Here is a 14,206-nt window from a genome sequence, read left to right as displayed (position 1 = left end):
TAAATGACTTTTTTTGTAAACTTCGTCTGAAATTTTATCTATATGTTAAAAAGGTGTAATGTAAACTGCACTCGTCAACTTAAACTGTGCCCCATTTGAAATACACAAAACTTTTGACTTTTTAAAGTCTTAATAATTGTGCACTTTTTTAAATTATATCAAAGAAATTTAATTTCGTCTAAAAATACCAGCACGTTATCGAATAATTATTTCATTCTAAAACAAACAAAAAAAAAAAAAAAAACGCGAAAATTTACAAAATATAATTAATAAATATAATAGTGGTCAAATTTTAACTGATGAATATGTACCTAACAACAATGTGTTATTATTTGTAATTATTTCACTTTTTAAAATCATATATATTTGTTTTTAATTCTTATTATAATTTTAATTTTAATTCTTCATATTTTATGGTTGTATTGAACTAATGAATTAAATATAGATAGATATACCTATTATACATTAAAGATAATTTTGCATAAATAATATAGCTATTGATTTTTAAAATTTTACTCGGGTGTAGTTTATATGTAATCTTTTTACACTTGATAAAAACTTGGGCGCAGTTAACATGTGTGATTTTGGGTTTATATGTATTTTGGGCGCAATTTACAATCACCGAAAAATTTGATAGTACAGTCAATAGCTAAGTATACCTACTCATTAGTCGATGCCCGATGGTTAATAGTAATAGTGTATTTTGTTTTACCTATGTGGCATCGTACTACTAATGGTATCAACACTAACAACTGGCCGTAGCCATTTTCCTCCAAAAACAAAATACCGTTTTCCTCCACTGTCCATTTTCCTCCAAAAAAGAAAAAAAAATTTTTTGACCATTTTCCTCCACTTTCCATTTTCCTCCAATAAATAAAATAATAAAATCGTCATTCTTTATCAAAATATTAAATTAAAAAAAAAAAATAACAAATCAAATATTTAAATTTTAAAGTATAATTGTAATATAATAATACACCGTACGCGCTGAACTTGGCAGGTGGCTAAAAAGAGAAATAATATAATAAAAAGTACTCACGTCAATAAAAATGCATCAATTAATAAATAAAATAATAATAAAAAATTAGTTAATAATATAATATGTAAAATAAAAGATATAAAATATAGTAAAATCACTGCAGTAAATAATATTACATTTTTTTATAATTATAAGACATCTCAGCAACAAATGAATACCTGTTGGAAGAAAATAAAAATTAGATATAATATGAATAATTATTTCACTTTTTGTAATTAGGTACATACCTAGACATTTCTCCGTTTTGTAATTTGATAATTGCATCGTCGATTGCTCCACGACGCTTGTTTGCTCGGTAATCCTTTGATTTTTTTGGAACATGTATACTTCTCATTTTACAATAAATATTTGTTTGAGTTTGCTTTATGATATTAAGCCACATAAATATATTAGGCTTTTCTTTATAAAAGTTTTCTTTGAAATGAGAGTGGAAAGACTCGCATGCATTAGTGGTTCTTGATAACGAAGAAGACGATTCTGCCCAAATAACTGGCGGAAATATAGAATTTTCCGAAATATACGTATCAGTTAAATAATCAGCGTACTGACTCACTCTTTGATCGTTTGGTATAATACTCATAAAATCTTCAATAAAACATTTGGAAACTTCTTGTGGACTTAGAAATGTGAGTCCAAACGTGTTTCTTATCCAAGACCCAATTTCAGAGTTTTTTTCCTTATAGTATTGAACTAAACCGAGATTTTGGATTTTCCGAAACCATGATTGTGTCAGGTGAAATCTACAGCCAACTATTAGTGTATCAGGCCATACTATAGAAACAGCATCATGAATAGCTTGCTCGAAATCAATTGTGATTGATTTTGGGTTTATTGTCAATTTTAATTCAATGCATTTAAGTATAATATGGTTAAATGTATTAATATATGTATCAGTGGATTTATTAACTAGAAGACAAAACACAACAGGTATATAATGTCCGTTTTTTAAAGCCATGTATTGTAAACATTTGGTTAAAATGTTTAGCACTGTATGTAAATGTACCATCGCAATAAATATTTTCAGATTCACATAAAAATTTCAAGTTTTGGTAACAAGAAAATATTAACACATTTTTACTATCATCATTAACTAGTAAAAATTGTTCTTCAGAAGTAGTTTTAATATCCATATTGTTGATTGTTAAATGTACCTCTTCAACATTTTTCGGCAGGTTCGGCAGCAAAGATTGACGGGCAGCATAAATATTTTTCCTGATTTTATGAATATCGGTATCATCAAAATTTGAACAGTCGGCAGAACTTTGTCCTAATTCCTTAAGTATCACTTTTTTTCGGTCGTGAAAATAAATCGTCAATTGCTTTTCGCTTACATGCATTATTCACTATTTGTCGATTTACTTTTTTTGGCGATGGCAAATGATTATGTACATTTTTGTGTGACTCATCGGCTACTATTTCTTCATTTTTATCAGTGTATATAACTGCTTGACAAGTCGTTAAACAACATCGCCAACGTGATAATTCAGATTTTAACTTATATGCTAAGAAATACTTGTAACTATCACGAATTATCAAAGGTTTTCCTCGAGAACTTTCAATGAACGTCGCTTTTTCAGACATGTTAAAAATTAAAACTTGCTAAACTATAAAACACGTAATAGACACTATCGGCGTACGGTAAAGTCGGGTAAACTACTAAAAATATAGTCTTATTGATACGAGTATTTAGTATATTCGTGTGTCTGTTTATCTCAATGTGTTTAATCATAATAATCAGTGACAATTGTATTGATGATACACAATATAAATATATACGTATATACCCATATGTTGTTTGTACGTATCTTTATTAGGCTTAATCAAAGTTAAAATCGACTGTTATAAACCGCGTGTGCTGTGGAACACTTGGACTAGCGTTTTTCCCTAGCCGATAAAAACGCGACAAGAATTTAATCAACAAATACGCGCAAAATGTAATCTAGCCATACTCTATTTTTATAATAAAAACACTGACTAAATATTGGAGGAAAATAGACATAATTTTAGTCAAAAATAATGTGGAGGAAAATGGAAACCAACCTTTTTTGTTTTTGGCGGAAAATGGACAGTGGAGGAAAACGGTATCTCGTTTTTGGAGGAAAATGGTCCCGCCCTAACAACTAACAAGGTACGTTATATCCAATAATAATCATTAATAATAGGTAAAATATTTACTTAATACTTGGTGCTTAATTAAATAATAATAGGCACAATAATATAAACTATGAAATATATACCTAGCTAATTAACTTGATATAGGTATATCATGTTATAATATATTATCATTCAATTTAAATTAGGTTATTGTGCAATAAATCAACTTTTTTTATTTTTACAATTTTTCTTTCTTACACAATTGCGATATAATAATAATAATATTAAATATTAATAATAGGTTTAACTAGTAATTTTCTGGCATAATGTATTCAATATGGCAATAATTAGTGGTAGCTGATATCAGTGATATCATTTTTTGCGGTCGTGGGGTCTTCCTCTCTTGAGACGGCGAATTTTTGGAGGGTTTACGTTATAAACGTAATAAATCAACTAAATATTGTATAGTAAAAATTCATAATATAATAATAATAATATAAAATACATTAAAATACATTTTATTGAATTAGTTTTCAAATATCTATATGAAGGAGACAAACTCACGAGATTAATATCTTAAACAGCCATCGCCCATCATATCATCTTTACTTTAAACTTGGTGTACTAAAATATTATTTTAAGTGATTAATCAAAAATCAAAATAACTAAATTATAGATGATTAAAGAAATAATCTTCTTTCATTATAATACAAATGCATTTTATGCATTTCAACGAGGTAGGTATTATTTAATCTATATTTAAAATGAGAGAAGCACGTCAAATATAAAAAGATAAAAAAATGATATATGATTAATTTATACTTTTGCTATCACTTTAGATTGTTTTAAATTTAAAATTATCAAAAGTTTTCAAATTTAACACTACAACAAATTATGTTACTATATATTATAATATAATATATTTTATTAAATACCTACCAATCAACATTTTTTACCAAGTAGTTGTTAAATATCTAATTAGCTATTAAATTTTAAAGTTTAAACTATAGTTTTAAGTATATCTATACGTTTTAAAATGCATAATAATTTTCTATATATCTATACATTGGTAATTGGTATACAAGAAGTTATTGCAACTATTTTTTTATAGAATTGTAATTTAAATTTAATTTAAAAAGTTCTTTAAAGTTCAAACTTAAAAGTAATTATAAAATTGTTGACTTTTCATCAGGTTTTATGGATATTTATTTTATAATATTATGTACAAAAATAAATACAATTTTTTGTGGGGTTTAGGTAACTATTTAACTAATTAGGTACTTTATTCGTTGAGAAGCATAAACATAGTGGTACATTTTTTATCATTACTATTTATATAGTCACTAATGACATCAAAATAATATTAATAATAGTTTTTTTTTTCATAAAAAATATAATTCTATTTATAATATCTAATTATATATTTATTGATTAGTATCTTCCAGATTCAAATAGGATAATAGGAATATATTATTTAATTGTACAAAAATAGAGGATCTTATTAGAGTATCTATATTCAAATTGTGTATTTATTGTATCATCATTCATCACTAATGTGAATAGGATATTTTGTTCTTTTTGGAAAAGACCATCCATCTCAGAATAAAATATAAACTAAATACATTTTCATCACTAATATTGGCTAGGTACCTTAAAAAAAAAAATTGTTTTTCATTAATAAAAAAAAAAAAAAAATTGCATAATGTTTTTTCCTTACATAAATATTATTTTATTACGTAGTTGGTATAACTATAATTTTGTCTTCTATAATTTTTTTAATTAAACCAGTAGATACGTTTTTATTTTTGATCTTTAATGCTGTTAATCAGTATAAATAAACCTTGCGTCAAGTGTAAGTAAGTTGTATTGGCCAGTTATGTACTCAGTGTATAGTATAGTGATTAGTGATCAAGTGAAAACATATTATTTATTAAATATACTGATTAAATTTAATCTATAATTTTTATAGTAGGCACTTATTTTAATAATACGAGTACATCGCGAATTTGCAATATTTTAAATAATTTATTTTTAGATTTATATTAGTTGTGTTTATTTTGTTGATTTGAGTAAAATATATTATTTTAAATTAATTTAATTTAATTTTTAAATGTTCAGTTATTTTTAAGAGAGCCGGGAGGGAATTAAATAGTGATCTGACAAAAATATTTTTGCGCAAGATTACGTAGGTGATTCATTGAATTAAACTTTAAGAACTATATATTTTTATGGATACATTTGAAGCCAACAAATTTAATGTATATTATTTATAATATTCGACTAAACGTGTGAGGTGAATAGGTGAAATATGTTCAAATCAACTTGGTTATAATAAAAAGTTGTTATTATTTATGAACAATACAATATGATTAATAGGTATGTATGAGCATATTATGCTATAACACAAAAATTACATAAATCCATCAGCAACAGCTGTTCTGTGAATACTGTGGATATACCGTAGTGCAGTGTACGGTAATAAATTATTGTAACGTTTGGTCAGCCCGAGCGGTCGATGACGTCGGCGGTGTGTTAAAACCCGCTGCCTCCCTATATCGGCTGACAGTATAAAAGGAGTCGTAGCACATGGTGAAACTTGGGTTCTTTCGCACGAGAAACCCCGCACTTCTTGCCATTCTGCACTAGTGCACTTCAGAATCGCTGTAGCTGTCGCGATCGTGTTGTTGCGTCCATCGGGTTCTTCTTACGCGAAAATAACGTTTTCCTTGTACTCACTGCCGCAGTCCGCACTCACCCGACACCGTAAAACATTTAAATAAAACCGTATACCGTTGTTTCCATTGGCCCCTTCAAACATGTCCCAATCGTCCGTGGTAAGTAGTACTTATTTTTACTTACTAAGTACACTCGTTTGGGCATATTGTTCCCGATAATTTGCAATATTACTATTGTCGTCATCGTTAAATGACGCGCGTCGGTCAACCTACAATTTTGCCCCGGCCTTAACCATATTTTTCATTATAGGTAGTATGATATTGCCACATATGCGCTGGGTCACATTTAGTTTTCGGTCACATAATAATTATTTTAATAATTTCTTTTATATATTATATTGAACGTTTGTTATATTAAGTATTTAGTTTTTGCTTTGGGCTGGGCCATAAACAGAAAAAAAGTTTCACTCTTCACGACTAATAAAAAATTGACTTATTACCATAAGGCAATGATTTGGTCGTTATACTTACATAAATACATAATATTTGTGACTCGCACTTGAAAGGTTAATTTTGTAGGTCATTAAATTTGATTTGTGCTTTAGTATTATATTTCTGTAATATCTGTAGGTATTTTTGTTTTTTAATTATTGTTATTACATAATATTATGTTATTCCACAATTTTAAAAACTTGTATTTGGGATTTAATGAATACTTTCTTAATTCTTTTTTCAATATTATTCTATATAGATATTAAATTTGTACTTATATTTTATTAAAATATTAATAAGTACTTAAAGCATTTAAATTATAAAATCTAAATACCTATGTATATTTTAAAATAATGAAAATTATTAAATATGTGCTTACTAGATAAAAAAAAGAATGATAAACTTGTTTTTTTTAAACTTATTTCACATAGGCAACATAAGATTGTAATACAATTTGTTATTATATGGATAATTTAAAACATCATAGTATATATAATTTTTATACTTAATTGTATAATACTTGTGTTCAATTCTTTTCTTTTTTTTTAATTCATTATTAATATTGTATTTTTTAAAGTAAATTATATTATTTTTTTATAAGGTCTTAATTTTTAAGCCAATATTAGTATTTTAAATAGTGGATAAAATGGATATAATCAATTGAAATATTACACTATTTTCACTGATTTTATTAGAATATTTATACCTATAATTTTTCAGTTCACCAAGCATTTACAATTTTATTCTAATATGGTTAAGATTAAGAATATTGATTCTGAATTAAACATTTATCTTATCTGTTAAGCTCATTTTTATTATCTAATTCAATTATTTTTAAATTATAATCAGCATGGAAAATTGTATTTTTATTTTTTCAAATTATTACTAAGCTTATTATAATTTGTTTTAGTAAAATTGATTATTATTATTTAATTATTTTAAATTTAAAAGGTATTTGTGTATTTAAAACAATATTTTTAAAATTAAAAATGGTTACAGTCTAAGATAAAGAGTGAGATTATTTTACAGGTTTTGGACCACTTTTTTTCAAATCTTAACAGTTGCTGAATGTCAACTTGAACTTGATAGATTACGCTTACTTTATTTAAAATCTCTGTTATCTGGGTACCTATCTAGTACCTATTGAGAATATCATTATTATCTATCTTAAATGACTTGTATCATATCTTATATTATGTTTTTCCACTTTGTTGTGTGAGTATGTTTTTTTTTTTTTGAGAAGATTGTGGTGGCTATCATCTTAGGCCTTTTTATCATACTTCAAGTTTTATTTTTATCTACATTAAAGTTCAGTACACACCTTAATGTGACCATCTGATTTGAATAATACATTTTTATAATAAATTATAATTATTATTTTAAATATTTTTATATACATTTTTTAAAAACTACTATTCACCAATACACACACACACATTCTAGTCCCAAATAAGGACTTTCCTATGTTATACCTTGTCTAAAAATATGTTTATTTTAATAAAAAAAAAAATAATAGGATTTATATAATATTAGTAAATATTTATTGTTCATTTCAGTTGAAATTATATCAATCTGTAATTGAAGATACAATAAATAGCTCTCGAGAATTTTTTGCGGAGGAAGGTATTGATGATCAAATTTTAATGGAGTTACGTCAATCATGGGAATCTAAAGTAATGGCTAGTAAAGCAGTTGATGCACCACTTCCTCAAGAAATTACTCAACTTCCTAAAACTGTTACTTCAACTGTTGTTAAACAAACTAAAAGTCAATATGCTCCTACAATAGTCAGTAAGTATTTTTTTATCTTAAATCATTAATAAATATGTTTTTTAAATGTGTTATTGTATATTTATGTTATCAATTATTATTTTTAGATAACTCTGTTCATCAATTAAAAATGGTTCAACAACAAAAAATACAACAGCAACAACAGCAGCAACATCAGCAACATCAGCAATCACTTCAGCCACAGCAGCAACAACTACCACAGCAACAACAATTACCACAGCAGCAACAACTACCACAGAAGCAACAACAGCAGCTACAGCTACAGCAACAGCAAAAGCAGCCACAACAGCAACAGTCACAACAGAACACTATAGTTTTACCTGCAGATTATGCAAATAAATATGTACCAATTCAAATAACCTTACCAGCTCAGACTGGTTCCCAAGAAACGGGTTCTAGAATTCTTTCTATTCAAGTTCCAAGTTCTGCCATACAAGGTTTGTTTTATGTTTGGGTTAAAATATTCTTTTTTAAAACTTTTAAATACTGTTATTATTAATTTATATGTTTGTAGGAAACATGCTACAGAGTATTCTTAGTGGTCCAGTAATAACTAATAGTATGGCAATGACTACTCCGCTAGCTACATCTTTTTTACAACAACATGTCAATAGTGTACTTGCTGCTCAATCAATTTCTAGTAAGTTACTTTTTTAGATACTTTAGCACCAGTCTAATGTGCGACTTACGACTGATAATCTTTGCCGAGCCTATGTGTGATCTACGGCCAATATGTGTTTTCCTATCTAGCTATTGGCTATGCATGGCATGGGGAAATATAATCCATAGTGATGAATAGAGATTTTATTCACCATTAAATAATGAAGGATACACAATGCCGTTAATAATCTAAAATGGTTTATCGATCTTGATACAAATGCCAATATCCAAACCATAGAATGTTTGTGGAAAATATTAAAAATGCAGTATGTAATAAGAGTAAACAGCATATCTCCAGTGTTACCTAGATAATTTAAAGAGGAGTAGTGGAAATCCCTTCACTCAAACAAGTAAACTATGTTTGACAAATTTTTATCAGATATGAAAGATGCTTGTATGACATAAATTATACATAAATTATGATGAATTGGGTCGCACACTGGACTGAAAATATATGTGTAGGTCGCACATTGGACCGGCACTGAAACTTTTGTTTTATCATAATATTATATACATTTTTATGATGTTACTAGGTGTTCAAAATGTTGTACAACCAGAATTTTTGTCAGATGTTCGAAATACTCAGCAACAGCAACAACTTCAACAAAATAATCAAGCATTTATTAGCGGGAATGTGACTGGTGGTGTTAAAAGAACCATTGCTCAGATAGATGGAGCTAACGATTCTTCAACATCAGATGATGACGACGATGATGATGATGATGATGATTTAGATGATATTGGTGATAATGATGATGATGATGATGATGAAGACGATGAAAAAGATCAGAATAGTGCTTCTGATGCTGTAAGCATACATACTTTAAATTAATTAAGTAGATTTCAATAGCTGAAAACTGTTAAAATATCAAGTTTAATGAATTATATTTGGTAGGTAAAATATGTTTTTTAATTTTTACAAATAAAGAATAAAATATTTTTTTGCAATTATTTATGCATTTAGTATTAATTTGTTTATGATAGTTATTCGATGAATTCAAAAGTATAATACTTATATAATAACTGTAACATATTTATTTTTAAACAGCTTAATTAAAATATTTAATTTTAAATTTAATATTAGTTAAAATAAGATTAACGTTAAATATTTAGTACATAGTTCATATAACTATTTATAATAGGTATGAACTTTGTATCATAATTATTGTATTTTTATAAAGTTATATATATGACAGCTACATTGAAATTGTGTACAAACAATATTGTTTATTAAATATAATTCTAACTTTAAATAATTGGATTTTTTTTAGTAAAATGATCAAAATTTAATTTTAATTTTAAATGTACAAATATATTTTGTTTTTTAGGAGCCATTGAATTCTGGTGATGATGTAAGTGATATTGACAATGGTGAATTATTTGAAACTGAAAATGTTATTGTTTGCCAATATGATAAGGTAAATTAAATTTTTAATTTATGTAATTAATCAAGTATAATGTTACTCCAAATAAAATGTGATTTTGTTTGTATGGTTTTAATTAATATTTTTCATTCAAAAAACAAATTATATGAACATATGTTTTTATTTGTTACTGTAGATTACTCGTAGCAGGAATAAATGGAAACTTTATTTTAAAGATGGGATAATGAGTTTAAATGGTTACGACTATGTCTTCCAAAAAGCAACTGGTGATGCTGAGTGGTAAGAGGTGATATATTTTGTGTTATAGTTACAATAAATGTTAACTACTCTGTAATGATCAATTGTATGTTTTAAATGAATTGTTCTCAAGTCTTCTTTGATGTATAATATTAATTTAGATTATTAAGTAAATTCCCAAATAGTTATTTGATTTATATACATACAATTATATCATATTCTTTTGGAAAATGTGGAGGTATTATATTTTAACAATCAATAAAGTTTCCTATCAAGTTAGTTTGAATAACACTAATACAATATATAATATATTTTTATTTTATATTTATTGGTAATTTGTTTATATTTATTTGTTTATTATAAAAGTATGGTATTAAATAGGCCAATGTTAAATAATATTAACCTAAATATGTATCTTAAATAAACATCAAGAAAATGAAAATAAAACATTCCAAGATGATTAAGAATGAACAATATTAACAACAGCAAAAGTATAGTTCTACATTAAAATTTTGAATCATTATTACTAGATATTAATTAGCTTCATGGTTACTGGTCACTACCTACTAACACAGAAAAAGAATATCACTTCCTTGAAGACTAATAATTTTAAAATCCAATACATTTAGGGTGTATATATTTATATTAGCTGCATGGCAGAGTGACGTGATGTCAAGTATTGCCATCAGTCCAAATACTGTAATAGTTGGTCTCTAATGCTAAAAGCAATGAAAAGCCACTACATTTTGTCTATTTTAGTCATACAGCAGTTCTAAGTAGATTAAAAATTAACTGTTGTGAAATAAACCTGATGGTTATTAAAATTATAAATGTACATTATAACTATTTTTTTTTTTAAAGTGAAAACATTTTTTTCTACTATTTTAATAAAAATCAATATTAATAATTATTATTAAAATTTATTTTATTAATATAAATTATTATAAAAGACTGCTATAGGAATATAATTTATTATAAATCAAAATATTTTAAAATTGAATCTTTTATGATGCTACATTTACAATGTTTTAATTGTTAATTTTTTAAAAAAAATTCAAGAAACCATAAAAAAAAACCTAATTTAATTAAGAACATAAACAAATATTAATTTTAACTAAATTTTTTTTTTATTGAATAAAATATGCTTAATAGATTTGTGAATAATTAAAAAAAAAGTCAAATGAATCTCCCCAGTTTGAATTTTGAGTAAGTGGGTGATAGCTATTTTATAATGCATAAAAATTAATATAACATTAATAATTATTCTATCAAATTATCATCTTTTTTTTTATCTGATACACTAAATAGGTACTATAGTTTAATTTTTATGTAGTTTATGCATAATTCATCACTGATACAACAAAATAAAAGAACACTATTATTTTATATTTTATTTCATGTAACATGCAATTATTTGTTGGTTGAGTTGTCTTTAAAATTTAAATTGTTGAATAATACTATTTTGGAATATAAACACATCTTTACAGCTCTTAATATTATAGTCATATACTTATGTTTTATAATTAATTAAAATTACATGTTATACTAATATATACATAAGTATTAATTTGTATACTTTTATTATTTATAAAAACCATATTGGTAATGTCTGCACACTTCTGGTAAATATCAATAGATAATGTAATTATGAATTATAAAATAAAAAATAGTAACTGAATAATTAATTATATAAGTTACATATTTATATAATTGGAATTTTAATTTATTAATTAATCATTATAAACACAGTTACAAAATTAAGTTTAAATATTAAACACTTAATATTATTAGTTCATCACTTTATCAGTACATATTTAAAATTTAGGTAAGTAAAGTTGTATGAAAATAGTATCACCAATATACTCTGCTTTTCTACAACTCATAAGTCATAAACAACTCGTCCAAATTTCAATTTTTATGTATCAAAATATAAAAAATATTTTGCTTTAAAATACGAACTCAAAAATGTATGATATTATTAAAAAAAAATAAAGAAAATATAATAATTTTTGAAATAACATATGGTTCTGAATAAATAAAAAAATCATCCTTTTATACTTAAATTTAATATCACGAATAATAATATTAGATTCTAAGCGAAACTATTTTATTATATATAAATACTTCAATGTTAAATTATTTTGTCACTTGTTTCGTACGTCAATAATCATTTATATTTCTGCAATAAATATATTCAGTGACCATGTAGTTCCAAAATTGAAAACCGAATTGAATCCAATATAAATGTAGCAAAAATCTTTATTCTTGAACGATATAGAGATTCCCTGCACATTTTCATAAATAAGAAAGCAATAAAATGGAATAATAATAAAGATGATTCCTTTAAGTATCTTGGCATGTTCTTAGATGAAAAACCGATTTGGAAAATTAATTTGGATAAAAAACTCTCCCAAGGATATGTAAGAATGCATACACTTTAAACCTTTATTAACTATAAATCAATCCTCCAATTAAAATCATTCATATTGATGTACACTTCAATAATTCGACTACTAATCACTTACGCCTGTCCTATATTGGTAGCAGTCTCTTCAACCAAAATTTACAAAATCCAAATGTTCAATATAATTTTTTTAAATAGGGAGATAGGTAGGAGGTAGGTAATCACTAACCATTCTTATTTTATTAAATATTTTCTAACTTTAAATGTAGTTAACTACATTTATAAAATTTATAAAGTGTTTACAAAGTTGGTATTATCAACAAAATAAAATTTAGTGCATTTTCTAAATTATTAATGCAAATATTTTTATGTTTTAAGCTCGTATTTGAATGTCTCTTTGACTAATAGTACTACAATTCCAGAATCTTGATGGCACTTTGTCTCATTCTTCTATTACTAATGCGTGCATAGAGTATAGTAAACAATAATTTACAATTTTATTAAAATTAAACTTTAAAATTTGTAGTAATTTTCTGTATTGATGAGTAGGTATCTATCTGAGAAATCAGTTCTGTATGGTACTACTAGAGTGCGCTACATAATACTGTAAAATTAAAAATTATTTTTTAATTTGCTATTTTATTATGAATTGTAGTAACAGAAAATGTAATTAATTTCTACCATTATGGCATTAAGATAGATGAGGTTTATATGTGTGTAGAAAATAGTTTAGATTTAATTTAAGTAAATAATATAAATAATCCGAACATTATTATTTTATTTAGTTGTCGAAAATTTACAAGAGATGGTACCTGAGTATAAAATCATTAACGTTATTGGCGTCTGTACTAATTATTATTTTAATGTTTTACGTGGTCATTGATAAACATACATAGATAGTCCATGTGAAATAAAAGGAAAATAATTGAAATTAGTTAGAAGAATTTGATTTGGAATTTAGTATAATTCTACACAGAGTGCGTTTAAATTTTAATAACATATCTTTGCAACTTGTATTCTGCTATTATATTATCTATAAAGATCTATACCAATTATTATCATTTTTATTTTATATTTACCAATGTTTGTTTTGTTAATATATATAAATAGTAAATTTTGTTTAATGTAAATGTACGTATTAGTATTATTAAGACATTACGTTGCAGTAAATTAATCTATGTTCATGGGAACAAAGTGTATTTATTTGGGAACATTCAAGAATCAATCCAAATTTGAGTTTGTTTGATTCTGCGATCTTGAAAGACTCATATACATGGATTACAAATAATGTGAACATACACTCTCATTAACTAGGAAACTTTCGATAATTTAAATCAAATGTCACTTGAAAATTCTTGGCAATCTGAACAAAATCATTCATTATGTACACTGGTAATTCAGCAATACGTAACTGAACGAAGTACACCTA

The 14,206-nt window shown here is 25.4% G+C and overlaps 2 protein-coding genes across 2 annotated transcripts; one reads left to right on the top strand and one right to left on the bottom strand.

Moving 5' to 3' along the window:
• Positions 1-1,136: 1,136 nt before the first annotated feature.
• On the bottom strand, positions 1,137-2,620 carry LOC112604116. Its single transcript, XM_025352992.1, has 3 exons — positions 2,371-2,620; positions 1,267-1,945; positions 1,137-1,197 (listed from the first exon to the last, which is right to left on the bottom strand). Exons 1-3 carry the CDS (start codon positions 2,618-2,620, stop codon positions 1,152-1,154), a joined length of 975 nt encoding a protein of 324 aa, XP_025208777.1. The 3' UTR covers positions 1,137-1,151.
• Positions 2,621-5,683: 3,063 nt separating this feature from the next.
• Positions 5,684-10,554, top strand: LOC112604181 (transcription initiation factor IIA subunit 1). Its single transcript, XM_025353095.1, has 7 exons — positions 5,684-5,967; positions 7,857-8,091; positions 8,178-8,528; positions 8,606-8,731; positions 9,285-9,559; positions 10,080-10,169; positions 10,312-10,554. The coding sequence occupies exons 1-7, from the start codon at positions 5,950-5,952 to the stop codon at positions 10,417-10,419; spliced, it is 1,203 nt and encodes a 400-aa protein (XP_025208880.1). The 5' UTR covers positions 5,684-5,949; the 3' UTR covers positions 10,420-10,554.
• The last annotated feature ends 3,652 nt before the right edge of the window (positions 10,555-14,206 follow it).

The sequence above is a fragment of the Melanaphis sacchari genome, unplaced genomic scaffold, assembly GCF_002803265.2.
Source record: "Melanaphis sacchari strain LSU unplaced genomic scaffold, SCAv2.0 Contig11_pilon_pilon, whole genome shotgun sequence".
NCBI lineage: Eukaryota > Metazoa > Arthropoda > Insecta > Hemiptera > Aphididae > Melanaphis > Melanaphis sacchari.
Note: the sequence above shows the minus strand (reverse complement) of the source record. Positions and strands in the feature narration are given on the sequence as shown.